Source organism: Erythrolamprus reginae, chromosome 11 (genome assembly GCF_031021105.1).
Source record: "Erythrolamprus reginae isolate rEryReg1 chromosome 11, rEryReg1.hap1, whole genome shotgun sequence".
Taxonomy (NCBI): Eukaryota; Metazoa; Chordata; class Lepidosauria; order Squamata; family Dipsadidae; genus Erythrolamprus; species Erythrolamprus reginae.
The window spans coordinates 10,177,827-10,198,976 of record NC_091960.1 but is presented as its reverse complement, the minus strand read 5'-3'; the positions used below and the strand labels follow the sequence as shown (position 1 = coordinate 10,198,976).

Below are 21,150 nucleotides of genomic sequence, written 5' to 3'. Positions count from 1 at the left end.
CCATGCCTGAATGCAGAGGTGGGTTTTAAGCAGCTTACGAAAGGCGAGGAGGGTGGGGGCAGTTCTAATCTCTGGGGGGAGTTGGTTCCAGAGGGCCGGGGCCACCATAGAGAAGGCTCTTCCCCTGGGTCCTGCCAAACGACATTGTTTAGTCGACGGGACACGGAGAAGGCCAACTCTGTGGGACCTAACTGGTCGCTGGGATTCGTACGGCAGAAGGCGGTCCCGGAGATAATCTGGTCCGGTGCCATGAAGGGCTTTATAGGTCATAACCAACACTTTGAATTGTGGAAGAAAAAGATATATTGTAATGAAAAATGTGGTTTTTCACCCAGACAATCCACGCTGCCTTTTACTTTACTTTGTCAGGGTTGCAAATAGCCTCCAAAATTAAATCAAAGTCCAAGCCAAAGTATTCCTCAAAGTCCCAATTTATTAATAGAGCCATGTTAGCACATCTGGGTGAAACCAGAATCCGAATCTTCCCAGATTTCACTACCCAGTTGAAAGTTGAAGTCCTTGTCTCCACACCCAGAAATCCATCACATTGTCCAATCTTCAAATGCCATGCTGGCAAAATCCACCCATCTCTGGTTGATGAATGGAATGCATGTTTATTGTTTGTATGAGATTGACTGATTTTAAGAAATTGGGATTTTAGACTTGATAATTAATTTTATAATTGGATTTAGAATATTTTATTGTTTTTATATGTTGTAAGCTGCGCTGAGTCCTTGGAGAGGGGCAGCATATAAAAAATAAAATAAATAAAATAAAATAAAATAATAAAATAAAAAATAAAATAAAATAAAATAAAATAATAAAATAAAATAATAAAATAAAATAAAATAAATAGTAAAGTAAAATAAAATAAAAAATAAAATAAATAAAATAAAATAAATAAAGTAAAATAAAATAAAATAAATAAAATAAAATAAAATAAATAAAATAAAATAAATAAAGTAAAATAAAATAAAATAAAATAAATAAAATTAAATAAAATAAATAAAGTAAAATAAATAAAATAAAATAAAATAAAATAGTAAAATAAAGTCTAAAATAGTAAAGTCTAAAAAAGGCTTGCTGCCTGGGAATATTTTCCAAAGTAGTTGGATACAGTTGGGGATATAGAAGACATGTACCAATACGTTACATTGCCTCCTTTCTATCTTTTTCAAATGTTATCACCGGGGCAAACCCCGTTTGGATTTCCTGCAATGATGCCCTGGATCCAGTCCATATAATCAAAGACCTTGGTGTAGACGCCAGGCTCAAAAGCTTGGGCACAAGGATAGCGCCCCCAAGATACAATGCCTTGGATTTCTTCACCACAGATGAGGGGTCCCCCAGAATCACCCTATTGAGAAAAATCAAACATGGAACATTACTATCTATGAGTGAAGTGGAGCAAACAGTTCTCTTCCATCGTCCATTCCCATATAGCCCCAAATGTTTCACTTTGGTGTTCCCCAATCCAGGATCCTTATACAATTTAACTCCTAAAGAGTTTCCCCCACCAGCATCAACGGTGTTGTGGTTGGCTCTGGCCCAGCTCTTGCCCCAGGGAATGGGGAGGTGGATGCAGGGGAAACTTCCAACATGTCACAGGCCTGTGTTATTGCCGACAGAATCAGTTCAGAGTTTAGTTTCCTCGGACGAAGAAGAAGGTGGGAGTGACTCGGCAGAGGAGGGCTTGGCACACAGCCCAGGCAGTCAATCTTCCTTATCTTCTATAGCTTCAGATGATGACATTTTGGACCCACGCAAGCGCAGAATTATGTGTAGAAGAGACCAAGTAAGAACATATTACAGGAAATAAGGGAGGCCACCTGTGTTTGGGTGGGGCTCCAGTAATTAGGGCTGCTGCTATAAATAGCAGCATGTGGGTTTGGCCATTGTGGAAGAATATCTGTTCGCAGTTTTGTTAGGAATCTTGTGTGCTGGACTTTGTTGCTTTTTCACGCCTTTGAAACTAAAGCAGAGCAGTGTGTGTGTGTGTATCTCCCTTCCTTGGAAGAAGAAGGGGTGTGAAGTTTCTCCACAGCTGCTGGCTAAGTACTTAATGACTGCTTAAGGGACATTGTACAGACTACCTGGTTGTTTTGGGAAGAGTGCTCTTTGCAATACAAAAAGAGTCCTTAGTTTATTTTGACTTTTGTGATAAAGAACATTGTTTTGAATTTTCAAACGTGTGTGTGTGTGTGTGTCTGAAATTTGTATCCTTGAATTTTCAGGAGGCTCTTATCAGAGAGCCCGGCAGAACAAACAGGAAGTCTGGAAATCCAGACACCCATAAGGCATTACAAGATGCCTTCAAGGCTGGATCTTAGCTTTGAAAACTGCCATTGTTTCTTTAGGAGTGTGTCTTAGAAGGTATCATCTTACCTTACATGAATCTTTGCCTCCTTCTATTTCACCTGCACACAATACGTTGCTGTTCCCTGCCAAACCTGGGTAAGCTGCTTCACACACCTGGTTATGGAGTATGTCAATGTCAACACAATGCGGGACTTCTGGATAAATCACTGAAAAAAATCCAAAATAGGCAAAGTTATATAGTTCCACCTTTCACAACTTACCTCCTAGATTGATGGAGCTATAATTCCCATTGTCTCCAACCAATAGAGCTTATCTGACTGCCTAGGAGTAGAAAGTACATAGCTGTCCAAAGGGACTCCTGGGAAGAACAGTTTTGGTTAAATGTTTGCAAAGGACGGTTTTTGTCAAGATATTAAATCAGGTGATTGCCAGCATTGTAGGGCTACGTGTCCTGCGACCATGACCGGCCAAGGCAGGGTGGAGCCGAGCAGTTCCTTCAGCCAGAAATATCAAGGCGGGTCATTGGCCTTCTTTTGTGTGTGTGTGTGTGTGTTAATTTTTTTTAATTGATTTTTAACAATTTTTATATCACACAACATAAAACAGTGCATAGTGAATTGTGCCCACCACCCCAACACACACACATTCCCCACCACCAAATTGGGGGTGTTTCTTGTATAGTCCACTTAACCCAAGAGCAATATATCTGTTTACATATTATAGAGTGATTCCAATTTATTTCTTGTAGCTTGGTCTCGGATTCTGCTTGTCATATATTGTCTTACCTTGTCCCACCGTCCCATCAGTTGTCCCAACTCAGTTTCATTATCCGAATTTATCCTTTTATCCATAATTTCAAATTGAATATGGTCCACCATGTACCTATACCAATTTTGCATTGACCATTTTGTCGCATCCTTCCAACCCAAAACTATTACTGCCTGAGCGCTTTCTATTGCTGCTTTTTTTATTTCTCTAAATTCTCCCATCGCATTACTTTTTACTAGTACTGCCATTTCCTTAGTGATTGTCCATTGTATATTGAGCATTCTATTGATATCCTCTTTCACTTTTTGCCAAAATTCCTGCACTATCGGGCATTCCCAAAACATATGCATAAATCTGGCTTTCAATGACAGCTGCCATTCGAACGTTTGGTGCCAAGACTTCACAGCTAAGAAAGGAAGGAAAGGCCCCCTCCTCTCTTTCCCTGACCCCGTGAAGTTCAAACACCTTCCCTCTGGACGCCGCTTTTATCTTAGCTCAGATAGCGCCCCGAGGACCAGGTAGCTGCAACTCTCTTGCAGGATAAGGAAGCGAGGCTGGTAGGGGGAGGAGGAGCAAAGAGGTAGTGCTGCTTTGTCATTGCAAATAGCCTCGAACATGGACCTTGGGCAGCAGGGTTTCAGGGCCTTTCCTGACCACAGCAGGCAGGTTCAGGGAGTGACTGGCCAGGACTAGCTGCTTGCCATGTTTTGGGTTCCAGGTTGATGCAGGAGGCCAAGGAGGGGCCAAGGAGCATCAGGGTTGCACAACCTCCTATCCCGTGCATGCATGTACAAACCCCCTGCAAACACAACCCCCAAGATCCCCCCGATTTTGGAAGGTGACAACAGAAAGGGTTGCCGTGTTTGCCTGTCAGTTCCTCATTTATTTATTTTATTCCAAGGACCTTGTGGATTTATTTATTTATTTATTTATTTATTCATTCATTCATTCATTCATTCATTAGATTTGTATGCCGCCCCTCTCCGAAGACTCGGGGCCGCTAACAACAATGAAAAGACAATGAAAAAAAATCTAATATTAAAAATAATCTAAAAAACCCCAATTTAAAGAACCACTTATACATACAAGCATACCATGTATAAATTCTATAAGCCTAGGGGGAAGTGAAATTTCAATTCCCCCATGCCTGATGACAGAGGTGGGTTTTAAGGAGTTTGCGAAAGGCAAGGAGGGTGGGGGCAACTCTGATATCTGGGGGGAGGTGGTTCCAGAGGGCCGGGGCCGCCACAGAGAAGGCTCTGGCCCTGGGTCCCACCAAACAACATTGCTTAGTCGATGGGACCTGGGGAAGGCCAATTCTGTGGGACCTAACCGGTTGCTGGGATTCGTGCGGCAGAAGGCAGTACCGGAGATATTCTGGTCCGATGCCATGAAGGGCTTTATAGGTCATAACCAACACTTTGAATTGTGACCGGAAATTGATCGGCAACCAATGCAGACTGCGGAGTGTTGATGTAACATGGGCATATTTGGGAAAGCCTATAATTGCTCTCGCAGCTGCATTCTGCACGATCTGAAGTTTCCGAACACTTTTCAAAGGTAGCCCCATGTAGAGAGCGTTACAGTAGTCGAACCTCGAGGTGATGAGGGCTTGAGGCACTGTGAGCAGTGAGTCCCGGTCCAGATAGGGTGTGGAACTGATGAAGAAATGTAACCTTAGCAAACTCCATTGTCCATCCACATTCCAATCTCTTAATATCAACCTAACCCTGATTGATAGCAAGAGCTCTTAGACTTATATACCGCTTCAGTGCTTTCCAGCCTTCTCTAAGCAGTTTACCGAGCCAGCACATTGCCCCCAATAATCTGGGTCCTCATTTTACCGACCTCGGAAAGACGGAAGGCTGAGTCAACCTTGAGCTGGTCAGGATAAAAGGAATCAAACTCGTGGCAATGTGAGCAGTGAGCCTGCAGTACTGCATTCTAACCACTACGCCACCACAGCTCAGGTGGTGTTTGACGTTCGATATTACATCAAGAGCTTTTCTCTGAGGGTATTACATGTTGATCCCTACCTTCAGGAGATGAGATTGTGCCCCAGCCCATAACACGACAAACAGAGTCCACACTGGGAGGGCTGGTGGGCAAGCTGATGGGTGCGATGTGTATACTATTGTTAACAGGACTGTTCAGCCTGATTAACATGATGTCCTGGTTAAATTGGGTGCAGTTCCTGGTACTGAGACAACACAACTTCTTCCTCGGGACTCTTATCTGCTCATCCTCATTGGGTACATTTAAGTTATGCACACCAAACTTCATCTGGATATTTTCTCTACAAGGAAAAACAACAAAAGTTAAGGAGTCACTTAATTTAAGAGTCACTTAACTAGATGGCTTGAGAAAGTTCTTGACCTCATTTTGGCCTTCAAACAGGATCATTAGTGCCAAACAAGAAAGGGCCATAAGTTAACTCACCTTCTCCAATTGTGTTTGGGGAGGAAACCTGCCTGAAACCTGGATGACTTATAGTCAATCCATGCTGGCAAGACTGAATTAGATATTCTAGAGCAGTGGTTCTCAACCTGGGGGTCGGGACCTCTTTGGGGGTCGAACGACCATTTCACAGGGGTCACCTAAGACCACGAGAAAAGACCAATTTCCCACAGTGTTAGGAACTAAAGCTTCTATTCTGGCACCTTGGAACATATTTTTACAATCCGACCAATCAGGCGTTTACAGTGGGAATGTCTCTCTGACCTTCCTGCCAATCAGCTTAAAGCTCTGTTGGGAGAATTGGTGCTAGACTTATGGTTGGGGGTCACCACAACATGAGGAATTGTATTAAGGGGTCACGGCATTAGAAAGGTTGAGAAGCACTGTTCTAGAGGTTTGGGTTCACCCAAGGAATTTATTCAGTTAATTGAATAAGCTGTTTCCATTGTTTATGCAAAATCTTGACATGTAGTGCTGTTTAGCACGAAACAGGCTCAGCATAGAACATGAACCAATCTCTTTCTTGACTTGGATGTGCATTTATTGATTTATTGATTGATTGATTGATTGATTGTTAGAGTTGAAAGGGACTATGAAGGCCATCGAGTTCAACCCCCTGCCCAAGCAGGAACCCTATAGTACACCAGTCAAGTGGCAGTTCAATCTTCTCTTTAAAATGTCCAGAGTGTTGGAGTTCACAACGTCCGCTGGTAGGTTGTTCCATTGGTTGATCGCTCTGACCGTCAGGCAGTTCCTCCTTATCTCCATGTTGAATCTCTCCTTGGTCAGCTTCCAGCCGTTGTTCCTCGTCCGGCACTCTGGTGCCCTGAAGAATAAAGTGATCCCCTCCTCTCTGGGACATCCCCTCGTATACTTGTAGACTATTATCATGTCCGCTCTGGCCCTCCTTTTCTCTAGGCTCTCCATGCCCAGTTCCCTCAGTCTCTCTTCGTAAGTCTTGGTTTCCAATCCCTTAATCATCTTGGTTGCTCTTTTTTGCACCTTCTCCAGAGTTTCAATGTCTCTTTTGAAGTGTGGTGACTAGAACTGAATACAGTACTCCAGGTGTGGTTGGACCAGGGTGTAATAGAGTGGGATAAAGACTTCCCTGGTCTTGGAGTGTATTCCCCTGTTGATGCAGCTTAGGATTGTTTGAATGTGGTACATCGAAACTACAGGTGGCTGTATTAAAGGGTTGAGATAGAACCCATGAGATTATGCTACTAATGTGATGATTTTGTACTACGCAAATCCTCTCTCAACCCAACCTATCTGGTGGGATAAAGGCGATAAATAAACACAAGATCTAGATGGTGCCCACTCTGCTCTTGTTTTGAAGAGCTATAAAGACATGATGCCTCGCCCAGATCCTTGACAAAACAGAGAGAAGCCCATCATGGTTTTCCCTTTTATGTTTTTTTTAAAATATTCTTTGGTGCAGTATATGGTTAATATATTCTGGTAGTTTGCACAGCCAGTCAGATGTTTAGATTGGCTTTGGTGTTTTTAGCCATCCATTGAGTCCTTCCCAAGGACATGGTGTAGGTAGATGTTGTAGTTCCATGATATTAAAGGGATTGTCAGAGGATTTAAGCTGTTCCAAATAAAGCTGGTATTTGAAATTGACTGGGGTGATTTTGTCAATGCTGATGGCGTTCAGGTAGTGTTCCATATATTGTTGTGTCTGTGGTTATTGCATCCCAGAAAAAAAGGGAAAGATATAAATACTGTACTATGGTGTAGAACAGTGATTTTCAACCTTTTTTGAGCCGCGGCACATTTTTTACATTTACGAAACCCTGGGGCACATTGAGCAGGGCGGGGAGGGCTAAAAAAAGTTTGGACAAAAAAATTCTCTCTATTCCTTTCTTTCCCTCTATTTCTCTCTCTCTCTTTCTCTCCCTTCCTTCCTCTTTCTTTCTCTCTCTCCATCCCTCTTTCTTTCTCTTCCTTCCTTCCTCTCTTTTTTGTTCTTTCTCTCTCCCTCCCTATCTCCCTCTATGTCTTTCTCTCTCTCTCTCCTTCCCTCCCTCTCCCTCTCTCTCTCTTGCTTTCTTTCTCTCTCTCTTGCTTTCTTTCTCTTGTTCTCTTTCTCTCTCTCTTGTTCTCTTTCTCTCTCTCTCACTCTTTCTCTCTCTTGCTTTCTTTCTGTCTCTCTCTTGCTTTCTTTCTCTCTCTCTCTCTCTCTTGCTTTCTTTCTCTCTCTGAGCTTCGCGGCACACCTGACCATGTCTCACGGCACACTAGTGTGCCGCGGCACACTGGTTGAAAAACACTGGTGTAGAAGAAGGAAAATCTACTATAAATACAAACAGCAATACAGTGTTCCCTCGATTTCCATGGGGGATGCGTTCCAAGACCGCCCGCGAAAGTCGAATTTCCGCGAAGTAGAGATGCGGAAGTAAATACACCATTTTTGGCTATGGACAGTATCACAAGCCTTCCCTTAACACTTTAAACCCCTAAATTACCATTTCCCATCCCCTTAACAATCATTTACTCACCATTATTACTGGTACTCACCATTGAATAAGACACTTAGTGATCCTGATATTTATAAACAAAATTATTTATTAACAATAATTATTATTTTTGTTATTTATTTGCAAAAATTATTAGTTTGGCGATGACATATGACGTTATTGGGTGGGAAAAAACGTGGTGTAGGAAAAAAACCGTGAAGTATTTTTTAATTAATATTTTTTGAAAAACCGTGGTATAGGCTATTTGTGAAGTTCGAACCCGCGAAAATTGAGGGAACACTGTAGTAGCAGAACACTCATTTAAAATGCCCAGAGAAGTCACTACAAACAGGAATATTATTTTAAAAATCTGGCTATCTAAGCACGATCTCCCGCAACCCTCCCACATTCTGTAATGCCCTCACCTGTTGCAGTGTGCAGCGGTGAGCACCCACTCATGGTTAATCAATGTCCCAGAGCAGAAAAACCCTGCAGAGTTATACAAGAGTACAAGGGAACGGTGTTCATTTTCATTACATTCAAAGCCTCCAATGATCCGATCATGAGGGGTTCTTGCTGTAAAGAAAACAAGAAAGTTCACTGCTTGGCTATGGACTCAAACATAATTGCTTTTATTAGTTCTGTTTCTATCAGTAAACTAATTTTAGAGGGGTACAGAAGACTGTGAGACACGCAACATCAAACCAGTTGAATAAAACTGGTTTATTTATTATGGATTATTTGCAAATTGTATACAGTATATGACTATGCCCATGTAGGTCTAGGCCCACACATCTCTATATCTCTATCTCTATCTCTATTATTATTATTATTATTATTATTATTATTATTATTATTATTATTATTATTATTTAGATTTGTATGCCGCCCCTCTCCGCAGACTCAGGGCGGCTCACAGCAGTGATAAAAACAATATACAGTAACAAATCTAATATTAAAGTTTAAAATAACAATTTTACATTAAAAAGCCTAAAAACCCCAGTATATAAAAAAGCATACACACAAACATATTATATATACAGCTACATAGGCAAAGGGGGATGTCTCAATTCCGCCATGCCTGACGGCAGAGGTGGGTTTTAAGGAGTTTACGAAAGGCAAGGAGGGTGGGGGCAGTTCTAATCTCTGGGGGACTTTTTTCTCAATGAATCTTATATATGTTAACTTCCTCTATTGCCAAATAAATGGGGAAAAACTAAAGGAAGCTGACTATACTTGGGATTATATATATTTAACTGGCTAGTGTTGCTGATATGAATCAAATGTATCAAGTAATATTATCACAATGCGTACAGCAATGGTCTTCTCCATTTGCACCAACTGAGCCTTCTTCTTCCACTCTCTACCTGTGACCTGCTTGTACATCTAGAGTTAATAATTTCATGCAAGTTTACTCATCTAACTGGAGGTTTAAACCAAAAAAAGACATGTAAAGCTCCATTGTCCAGGCTCTTACCGTAAGAAAGGCGTAGTATCAGAAGACTTGCTAGCACTCCGATCAGTGCCATAGTTTCAACTCGGTGTGGCAAACCGTTTGCAGGAAATTTTAGAAATGGGATTTTTTTTTTTTTTTGGCAAGAATGCACAGTTCAAAAATATTTGATTAAGCACATCTCTTCCATTCCGAGGCCGAGGCACAGATGTGGAAGAAATACCAGATTCTCACCCTTATGTAACTTAGCTCTATATCACTGGTGTCAAACTCAAGGCCTGGGGGCTGGATCCGGGACCCAGTAGTGGATTGCTCCCAGTGCGGTAGGCAACTGTGCACCGGTAGCGGCCACCAGATTGCACAATTTGTGTATGACCGCTTCGGTGCCAGTCCTATGGGCACTGCCAACTTTTTTCTTCATTTTTTTGTATTTTTTGCTTCGTGAGCATGCACAGAAGTAAAATCTCATAAAGGGACACAGGTGTGCGTGAGATTTCGACAATTTTTGCGTCTGCACAGAAGCAAAAAATTGCTGAGATCTCACACAGAAGCACATCCCCTCGCAAGATTTCAGCACGTTTTTGCTTGCTGCTCATGCGCAGAAGCAAAAACATGCTTGGGACACACGTGGATAGCACAACCAAAGCTGCATGCGCATCAGTAGCAGCGATAATAGCAATCTGCCCTTGGATCCGGCCCATGAGGTGCTTAGATCTTGCCTACAAGTCTGCCCTGGAAAGAGCAAATGACCGGCCCACGGTGCCTCTGCCAGTAAAGATGGAGCTTGTGAGGGGGAACTTGTAGGGAATTTTTGGGAAATAGAAATATGGTGATGGTCAGGGGAAAAAATTCTGAGTGCTGGAAGCTACAGCAGTGGTGAGCTCCATTTTGCAAATCTTTCAACTCAGAAAATGGGTCAATTCAGTATCTAGGTCAGAAGTCCTTAAACTTGGCAACTATGCTGGCTGCAAATTTTATTTTATTTTTGTCAAACATGTATAGGAGGTAGTAGTTTGTATAAACATAAGTAAAAGTAATGATAAAAAAGGACAATAAGACAGGGAGAGTAGGCAGTGGTGCACTTATGTATGTCCCTTACAGACCTCTTAGAGTGGGTCTTCTCCGGGTCCCGTCAACTAAACAATGCCGCTTGGCGGGACCCAGGGGAAGAGCCTTCTCTGTGGCGGCCCCGGCTCTCTGGAACCAACTCCCCCCAGAAATTAGAATTGCCCCCACCCTCCTTGCCTTTCGTAAGCTACTTAAAACCCACCTCTGCCGCCAGGCATGGGGGAATTGAGATACTCTTTCCTCCTAGGCCTTTACAATTTTATGCATGGTATGTCTGTATGTATGTTTGGTTTTTATATTAATGGGTTTTTAATCGTTTTTATTATTGGATTATTATTGTACGCTCTTATTGCTGTTAGCCGCCCCGAGTCTCCGGAGAGGGGCGGAATACAAATCCAATCAATCAATCAATCAATCGGGAAGGTCAGCTGTAGACAAAGGTTAAAGTTTTGGTGTTTGGGGAAGAAACTGGGAGTTTCTGTCCACAAGTCTTAAAGTTGCCAAGTTTGAGGACCCGGATCTAGGTGATGTAGGCCACCATGTCTAAGTGGGGAACTATGGCCCTTTTATAAGCCAAGGACTTTAAAGTTGAAGTCCACTGCCGTAGTTCCCCACCTCTGCTTTAGAACAGGAGTCTTACAAATTAAAATGGCTGACTCAGGAATTATGGTAGTTTAATTATGGGACGGGTGGTGGTGTCATAGTTTATTTATTGTGTATTTATTGGATTTGTATGCCGCCCCTCTCCTCAACTCTGCTCTTTAAACAGCTGCATTTTGAACTTTTGGCGCCAGGGCCGCTCTCAGCTGGCCACGAGAGAGATCCCGCTAAAAAACGAGGGGCGGAGCTAGAACGTCCTTACGCCCGTTCTTCCGGCGCTGCTCTAGCCTCCCCGTCGCTGGTTCCGGCATCTTGGTGGCCTGGCCTGCAGGTGAAAGTCACATTGAGGAAGCAGCTCTTTCTTCGGCCTCGTTACGGTGAGAAGCCGGGAAGTCGCTCTCAGCCGGGCGGGGAAGAGGAGTAGTAGTAGCCCGGCTGCTCCGGGCCTCGCTTCACCCTCGGAGGGGGACTGGGTTCTCCTGCGAGAAGGCCCGGTGCTGATCGCGCCGCCCCACCCAGGAGGGTCTCAGGCTGCATTGGGGTGTCAGTTGCGGATGATGGGGGTTGGAGTCCAGTGCATGCGGTGGTGGAGGAGGAGGCCGGGTCCTTTGGCAGCTTTGGACCTTTCTGGTTCTGTCTCGGTTGACGGGGAATTGAATGAAGTCCGCAGGACCCCGCCTTGTTTTCCCTGGGCATCCGTGGAGGGAGGCACTCATACACACGGTCCTATTTCCCTTGGTCGCCTCCCCTTTGATTCTTAAAAATTCCTCCCTCCCTTCCTTCCTTCTTCCCTCCCTCCTTCCTTCCACTTTTCTTTCCTTTCCCTTCTTCATTGCTTATTTGACTCCTATGACAATCATTGTTGTGCCACATTATTCTTCATAAATCTATATTTTCTTTTATGTACACTGAGAGAATATGCACCAAGACAAATTTCTTGTGTGTCCAATCACACTTGGCCAATAAAGAATTCTATCCCTCCCTCCCTCCGAGACCCCTGATGTAAAATGTTAGGAAGTCTCTGTTAAACAGACACAACTCTTTAGCAGTCTAGTGAAAACATAAGATTGCTTTCTCCTTCCCGTTATTCAAGTATTTTAGGAGCTGCTTAAAAAGCATCACTTTGGTAGATGCAGCTTCCTTCCAAACTGTACCTAATTGAACTAATAAATAAACATGATGTGTTCTATTCATTTGTTCAAGGTTCAGACATTTAATTGTTTATTAATCTGCTATCCTACCAACCACACCCGTTTTTATTATTTTGGGCAAAAGCCAACAAGCAGAATAAAGTATCTGCTTCCAATTTCTTGACGTGAACATTCCGAGGCCTTATTTATGTCATACATACATACATACATGCATACAACACAATACACAGCAAACCAGATTGATGTGCTGGATTTTGTATCACAATATCGCAAATTGAACACTTCCCAAGCAGCTAGGACTGTGTGATGTATTTTCGTATGATGCGCGCAGCTCTAAGTATGGTGGCCTTTTGCAACTAACAGATTGTGATTTTGTCAATTTTATTGTTTTCAAATGCCAATTGAGGTCTTTTGGTACAGCACCCAGTGTGCCAATCACTACTGGGACCTCCTGTACTGGTTTATACCAGAGTTGTCCTAGTTCGATTTTAAGATCCTGATATCGGTTATGTTTTTCTTGTTGTATTTTATCAATTTGACTGTCCCCTTCCAACTCAGTTAGTTTGTTAAAATGAAGTGTCTGTTTCTTGTCCTGCTCTTCAACTTTGCTATTATTATTATTGTTGTTGTTACTGTTGTTATAAAGAAGACCTCCAAGGTCCTTCCGACTCTTCTGTTATTTCTGCTCAGCAGGATAGAATATATATATGTAGAATTAATTTGCTAAAATTTACCTTGTCTGCTGTAAAGCTTAAGGGTGAAACCATATCTCCAATCTGTTATCAGAAGGTTTCTAAAAAAGGAGAGGCATATTAATGTATTAGTTTAAAATAGCTGTAAGGGTACCAAGGCTTTCTCCTATTTATCAGGAAGGAGTTCCAGACATATTTCTATAGCTGATATGAGCAGAAGATTTAATATCTGATTCACCAATCACAGATAAAAGAAAAAGGACTGTTCTAATAGTCTTTGACAATCTTAGTCAAGCTTTCACTAAGTCCAATCATATGATCACAAATGTGATAATGATTTTACTTAGCTTTCCTTTATTTTATAATGTCCAAAGAATACTATCCCAAAGAACTGTTTGAGGATAAAGGTTGAGAAAGGATTCCAAAATTTAACTTGAAGGAAAACCAAGTAAAAGGGTAGGTCTTATAGCCCATTTCCCCCATTCCTCTGTTCTTTGGAATGCTCCCTCTAACTCTGACATAATTAGAAGAGAAATAATGTTTGTATTTCTATTCATTACAGAGCAGAGATCTTCAAATTTGCAACTTTAAGACTTCAAAATTTGCAACTTTAAGAATTCTGGGAGTTAAAGTTCATAAGTCTTAAAGTTGCCAAATTTGAAGATCTCTATTGTAGAGGAAGAGACCACAAGACAGTAAGAAGGTATACAATGAGGAGTAGATATTGATATATAAGCAGGATTCTACTTAGAATAAAATATCTATGCACTCCAGTATCAAATTCTTTTGGGGTATAAAATTGTCATAGAGAAAACTTGATCTTTTTCCTAAGGAAATGTCTTCTAAGGGTTGACATTTTGAAATTTGAATATCAATTTCCTGATTTCATATCTATTTTCAGAAAAATGTCGGAAGCCATAAAACGCAACATAGAGAACTACAAAACAGCTCCATTTGACAGTAGATTCCCCAATCAAAATCAAACACGAGGCTGCTGGCAGAACTACCTTGGTTAGTATAATTGATGCATTATAGAGTCATATTTTTCTCTATTGAAGTAAAAATAATATATTATTTAAGGAACGTTTAAGCATAAAAATGGGCTTGCTGTCTCTTCCGCCTATATTTAAAAACACTAGTTACATGATAAAAAATAATTTCCTTGGCTTTACGAATATTTTTTTAAGTTTTTAATGCATTTTTTTTTCTCTGTACCATTTTTCTTTTGAACTTTTTTCAACAGCTTGGGTTACAATTTGCCGTGGTAAAACAAAGTTTTAACTATATTGTCTCCATTGCTTTTAAAAGAAAAAAAGATCCTCAATCTTGTTAAAAACACTGTTTAGCTTGCATGTAAGGGTTGCTCCAGTAGTGAGACCAAGTGCCATCTACATTTAATAAATAAAAAGTAAATAAATAGACAAGCAAGAATATTGAATTGTGGGGATTTGATAACTTATTTTCTGATTAGGCAGATTGTAAAACACAGGGATGTCAAACTCAAAGCTTGGGGCCCAGACCCGGGGTGCTTAGATCTGGCCTGCAGGACCACTCTGGCAGCAACAAATGCCCAGCCCATGGTGCTTCTGCCAGTGGAAACGTAGCTTGGGAGGGCTGTGGGTGGCCCTCCCAAGCTCCATTTTCATTAGCAGAAGGTTGCAGGAGGCCATCACCCCTGAAAATGGAGCTTGGGAGCCTGTTTTCCCCTGGCAATGCGGGCATCCACAGGGGTCCCAGATATAAGTGGCATTGAGCTGGCCCACCCCCCCACCTCCCCCACCCCAGGTCAAACACAACCCTGATGCAGCCCTCACTGAAATTGAGTTTGAAGCCACTGGTGTAACACAATATCAACTAACTTTTTCTGTAGCAACAACTGATTGGAGATTGAAAGATCACTGGGTTTGATGATATATCATTATCATTATTATTATTACAGTGCAGTCAGGCGGTAGGGAAAGCAGGTAGGATGTTTGGCTGCATAGCTAGAGGTATAACAAGCAGGAAGAGGGAGATTATGATCCTGCTATATAGAGTGCTGGTGAGACCACATTTGGAATACTGTGTACAGTTCTGGAGACCTCACCTACAAAAAGATATTGACAAAATTGAACAGGTCCAAAGACGGGCTACAAGAATGGTAGAAGGTCTTAAGCATAAAACGTATCAGGAAAGACTTAATGAACTCAATCTGTATAGTCTGGAGGACAGAAGGAAAAGGGGGGACATGATCGGAACATTTAAATATGTTAAAGGGTTAAATAAGGTCCAGGAGGGAAGTGTTTTTAATAGGAAAATGAACACAAGAACAAGGGGGCACAATCTGAAGTTAGTTGGGGGAAAGATCAAAAGCAACATGAGAAAATATTATTTTACTGAAAGAGTAGTAGATCCTTGGAACAAACTTCCAGCAGACATGGTAGATAAATCCACAGTAACTGAATTTAAACATGCCTGGGATAAACATATATCCATTGTAAGATAAAATACAGAAAATAGTATAAGGGCAGACTAGATGGACCATGAGGTCTTTTTCTGCCGTCAGTCTTCTATGTTTCTATGTTTCTATTATCATCTTCATCTTCAAATGTATTTGGATGCATTGGAGGGTAAGAATGTAGAGTATAGCAAGTAATTTTTTTTATTTTGGGGATCCAGGTGTTGGACAATACACAGGTCTTACAGCTTCTTCAGGCTTATACACGATTCTGTTTAAGGACTCTTCTGGGCTCTATATTAGATGCATTTTGCTCCATCATTGGCTTGAAATGTTTTTTCTCCCCCCTCCCTGGCAGATTTCCACCGTTGTGAGAAAGCCATGAACGCCAAAAACTCTGATCCCTATGTCTGCCAGTGGTATAAAAAAGTATACTCATCCCTGTGCCCTTCTTCTTGGGTAAGTAAATTACATAGGTTTGTCTAAAAGCATTTTCATACAAGAAACCAGTTGACAAAGGAAGACAGTAAAAGATCTCTCCTTCTTCAGTAGGTACAGCCATGAAGGGCCAGTAATCTGATGAACACAATAATACTTTGGAGTAAAACTCTAGAATCCCTGGCCATTAATCATGAGTGTTGTAGTCCCAGTACATCTGGGAAACCATCAATTTATCTATCTATCTATCTATCTATCTATCTATCTATCTATCTATCTATCTATCTATCTATCTAATCTCTCTCTCTCTCTCTCTAGATAACTATCTATCTAATCTCTCTCTCTCTCCCTAGATAACTATCTATCTAATCTCTCTCTCTCTCTATCTAGATAACTATCTATCTATCTATCTATCTATCTATCTATCTATCTATCTATCTATCTATCTATCTATCTATCTATCTAATCTATCTAATCTATCTAATCTCTCTCTCTCTCTCTCTCTCTCTCTCTCTAGATAACTATCTATCTAATCTATCTATCTATCTATCATCTATCTATCTATCTATCTATCTATCTATCTATCTATCTATCTATCTATCTATCTATCTATCTATCTATCGGATTTGTATGCCGCCCCTCTCCGTAGACTCGGGGTGGCTAACAACAATGATAAAAACAGCATGTAACAATCCAATCCAATACTAAAATAACTAAAAAAAACCCCCTTATTATAAAAACCAAACATACATACAGACATACCATGCGTAAATTGTAAAGGCCTAGGGCGAAATAATATCTCAGTTCCCCCATGCCTGACGGCAGAGGTGGGTTTTAAGAAGTTTACGAAAGGCGACATCAAAAAACTTCCTTCAGAATTGTTATTCCAAATATTTCTTATCCCTCTCCTTCAGGACACAATTGAAAAGTGTGTGCTTAGATCTGTTACAATTCTAATGACATAACTCTTAATAGAGACATAATGGTGATCCAAAGAAATGTCCTGGTCTTTTGCAGGTTGACAACTGGGATGAATGTCGGGAAAGCGGTACTTTTCCAGGCAAAATCTGATGGTCTTTTTGTCTGCCAGTGGCTCCCCTACTCAGGAAATTGTGCTGCTGAGTCCTTTCTGCGTGGTACATCTGAAGGATTGTCTGAAATGGCTCTTGTCTGCTTGAGCACCTGAATCATTTAATAATAGAAAATCTTGGATATTACCCATTCTAATAAAATGCATAATACCTGTTCTGTTGAGCTCTCTGGTAGACTCCTCCCAAAAATTCACAGGTACAATGTTCTTTATAATGAAAATTCACTTAAACTAAGCCCTCCTTTGGTATAGCAAAGAGCACTGGTCTCCAAACAAACTGGTAATTTGTACAAGTCCCTTATCAATTCTGTGATATTTAGCTTGCAGCTGTGAGGCAATTCACAGTCCTTCTTCTTTCACAAAGTGAAACACCCTTTGCTCTGCTTTAGTTTCAAAGCGGGGAAAAATCAGCACACAAAAGGTCAAAGTCAGCAAAGCAGGCACGAAGCACAACGATCAGATAATCCTCCACAATGGCCAAACCCACAGGCTGCTATTTATAGCAGCCTCACTAATTAGCACAGCCCACCCAACCACAGCTGGCCTCATTTTCTTTGATAATAATCTCTCAGTTGTTGTTGCCTATGCATCGCTCTCCGCATGCGTGGCTGTATCATTAACTCTTGTTCCGAATCCAAGGAGGAGCTAGATAATTGATCTCCTTCTGAGCTGTCTGCCACACTCTCCTCCCTGTCACTCATGTCTTCTTGGTCAGAGGAGCCTTCATCATCAGATTCCACCAGGGGTAAAACAGGCCTGCAGCATGTGGATGTCTCCCCCACAGCCACAGTCCTTGGGGCAGGAGCTGGGCCAGAGCTAACCACAACAATACCCATGCCTATGTTTTATCCCGCTGACTCTATTAATGATTCGTGAATATGTTCTACCACAGGCTTTATCTATGGTCATGTTCTCAAAGAATGAGACAGATGTCATTACTGTGCTATATGTTTGTCCTTTCTCACTGGACCCCTTTTTGTCAAGATATGAGCTTTGCCATTCATTGGGTTAAACAGCTTATATTTACACGGGAAACTTTATAGCTGCTTGTATGTTGATAACAGGACTTATTAAACCAGGGTCAGCCGTCTCACACCTGCTCATTTCTCAGTTATTAATCTCATGTTCTGGGCTAAGCAGGTGTGACATGAAAAATCCCTTTGGGTAGATTGCCTTGATTTCAACATATTTGAATAGCCTCATATTCACCTTTTTTTTATCATAGGCAGCCAGTGAACAGATAAAGATCTTTTCTTGAAAAGGGCCTCACACATTATTATTATTATTATTATTATTATTATTATTATTATTATTATTATGTCAGTACAACACAGCAAACGAGATCACTATGCTGGATTTCGTATATCATCACCAGTCGGGCGCTTCCCAAGCACCTAGGACTGCGTGATGTAGCGGCGAATTATGTTTGCCGATCCCAGTAAAGCGGCCTTTTGCAATTGACAGATGGAGATTTTGTCAATTCCGACGGTTTTCAAATGTCCGCTGAGATCCTTTAGTACTGCGCCCAGCATGCCAAGTACCACTGAGACCACTTTCACTGGCTTCTGCCAGAGTCGTTGCAGCTCAATTTTTAGATCTTCGTATTTCACTAATTTCTCTAGCTGCTTCTCCTCAATTCTGCTGTCTCCTGGGATTGCGATGTCGATGATCCATACTTTCTTTTTCTCCACGATCACAATGTCTGGTGTGTTATGCTTCAGAATTCGGTCAGTCTGAAGTTGGAAGTCCCACAGTAGTTTTGCTTGCTCATTTTTGACCACTTTTTCAGGCTTATGATCCCACCAGTTCTTTGCCACTGGTAAATGGTAGTTCCAGCACAAGTTCCAGTGGATCATCTGTGCCACAGCATCATGTCTATGCTTGTAGTCAGCCTGTGCGATCTTTTTGCAGCAGCTGAGTATGTGATCGATTGTTTCATCTGCTTCTTTACAGAGTCGGCACTTTGGATCGTCTGTTGATTTTTCAATTCTGGCTTTGACAGCATTTGTTCTAATGGCCTGTTCTTGTGCCGGCAGTATTAGACCTTCTGCCTCCTTTTTGAGTTGTTATTATTATCATTATCATCATCATCATTATCATTATTAATTGGATTTGTATGCTGGCCTTTTCCGAGGACTATGTTGCTCATAACATAGCAAACAATATACAGGGTACAAATCTAAAAATCCAATTAATTTTACTGGAAAAACTTTAAAACTCTACTAACATTTAAAGTCATTCATTCCCATTCACATTGCAAAACATACATTTGTTGGCTAGGGGGCAAAAGGTCTAATGGTCCCAAGCCTGGCGGCACAGATAGGTCTTTAAGATTTTATGGAAGGCGAGGGGGATGGGGGCAGTACGAATCTCTTGGGGAAGTTGATTCTGGAGGGCCGGGCCCCCCACAGAGAAGGCTTTTCCCCTAGGTCCCACCAAACAACATTGTCTAGTTGACGGGACCTGGAGAAGGCCGACTCTGTGGGACCTAACCAGTCACTGGGATTCATGAGGCAGAAGGCGGTCTCGCAGGTAGGCAGGTACCTAGGCTAATTGTTGACCATGCTTAGCCAAAATCTCTGTTTCATGGAGAGGAGACTGCACGCTTTAAACAGAGCTAAGTAAGAATACACTCCTATGTATCTTTCGAAGCAGAAAAAAGTGGTATTGGGTGCTGTATTCCACATGTGTTTTCTACATACTCTTAAAGACGGTATCTACTAGGAATCAGGCGTGTGTTGTGATGGCACCATGCAAATGATATACATGCAGGATGCTATCGGATGTTATATCCCTCATGCAAATTATTTTTGTAATATAAACAGCGAAGTCATGATCCATATGTTTAAAATAATGCACCCATGAAAGTAAATATTTTGAAATCAAGATGAAAAATTTAGTAAATATATATAGGATTATTTTTAAGAAAACATTTTTGCTTAACAATGAAAACAATTTTCAAACTTAAAAAAAAGAAACTTTAAAAATTAAAAGAGACAACCTTAAATAATCTACAAATATAGGCTAAGAAAGAAATCTACCATATGTTTTATATTTATTAATAGTCATTTTTTACTACTGGTAATATACCATTATAACATAATTGGAGCAAAAGTATAATACCATAAAATTTCTTTCTTTCTTTCTTTCTTTCTTTCTTTCTTTCTTTCTTTCTTTCTTTTTTGCCCTTCTCGAGGCAACTCAGGGCAGCGTACCATGTTATAATGTAACAATATATAAGGAAATCTAAATTACTATAAAAGGATTATGCAAATTACTAAAAAGTATTTAAAACCCCATATACAGTCATACGCATTCATCCAATTCAATCATACATATTATCAGATGGAGACAATCTCATCACTCACGGCCCCCGTGCCCACCGACAGAGGTAGGTCTTCAGAGCTTTACGAAAGACCAGGATACTTGCTATAGTAACACATACTTCATCCTTGCATTAATAAAAATTGTGCTTTTTCCAAAAAGATAAAACATACATTTCTAACATTAGTATGACATTATAATATTATAAAAGTTACAGTAACCTAGTGGTGATTCATCAGTTTTCCTAGTACAAAACCAGATTTCACTTGCAATTGTCTGGCTGTGGCGGGATCACCCCTCTGCATGGATGGCAATTTTAATAGATTGGTTTTGTAGGCAAAGCAATCTTTATGCAAACAAAACAAAAAGGAAAGGAAGCATATACATATGCTAGGAAATGCAAATAGGGAATTCTGAAATGACACTTGTTCACTCAAGTCTAGTGTGAAGCATAGAACTGCAGAATTTTGGTTTGGCTAATATAAAGAAAAAAATTAAGGATAACATGATGGCAGTATTCCAGTATTTAAGGGGCTGGCACAAAAAGGAGGATCAAATTATTCCCCCAAGCATCAGAGGGCAGGACAAGAAACAATGGATGGAAACTAATGGAGAAGCAACCTAGAATTAAGGAAAAACTTCCTAACAGTGAGCACAATTAACCAGTGGAACAGCTTGCCTCCAGAAATCGTGGGTGTTTTATCACGGGGGGTTTTTACGAAAAGATTTGACAGCCACTTGTTTCAAATGGTATAGATTCTCCCGCTTGAGCAGGGAGCTGGACTAGACATCCAAGGTGCCTTTCAGCGCTATTCTACTCTGTTTAGGTGACGAGAGACCACCCAGCTCATAGAGTCGGAGAGCCTTTTTACCGAACCGGAAGTACGCTCT

General features: G+C 41.1%; 2 protein-coding genes across 2 annotated transcripts; one reads left to right on the top strand and one right to left on the bottom strand.

The window, feature by feature from the left end:
* Nucleotides 1-1,096: 1,096 nt before the first annotated feature.
* LOC139173940 (snake venom serine protease-like) lies at nucleotides 1,097-9,559 on the bottom strand. The gene is made up of 5 exons (XM_070763902.1): nucleotides 9,484-9,559; nucleotides 8,432-8,582; nucleotides 5,124-5,383; nucleotides 2,386-2,525; nucleotides 1,097-1,357 (listed from the first exon to the last, which is right to left on the bottom strand). The coding sequence occupies exons 1-5, from the start codon at nucleotides 9,533-9,535 to the stop codon at nucleotides 1,175-1,177; spliced, it is 786 nt and encodes a 261-aa protein (XP_070620003.1). The 5' UTR covers nucleotides 9,536-9,559; the 3' UTR covers nucleotides 1,097-1,174.
* Nucleotides 9,560-11,394: 1,835 nt separating this feature from the next.
* On the top strand, nucleotides 11,395-17,090 carry COX6B1 (cytochrome c oxidase subunit 6B1). Its single transcript, XM_070763901.1, has 4 exons — nucleotides 11,395-11,504; nucleotides 13,872-13,981; nucleotides 15,766-15,866; nucleotides 16,863-17,090. The coding sequence occupies exons 2-4, from the start codon at nucleotides 13,876-13,878 to the stop codon at nucleotides 16,914-16,916; spliced, it is 261 nt and encodes an 86-aa protein (XP_070620002.1). The 5' UTR covers nucleotides 11,395-11,504; nucleotides 13,872-13,875; the 3' UTR covers nucleotides 16,917-17,090.
* Nucleotides 17,091-21,150: the final 4,060 nt, after the last annotated feature.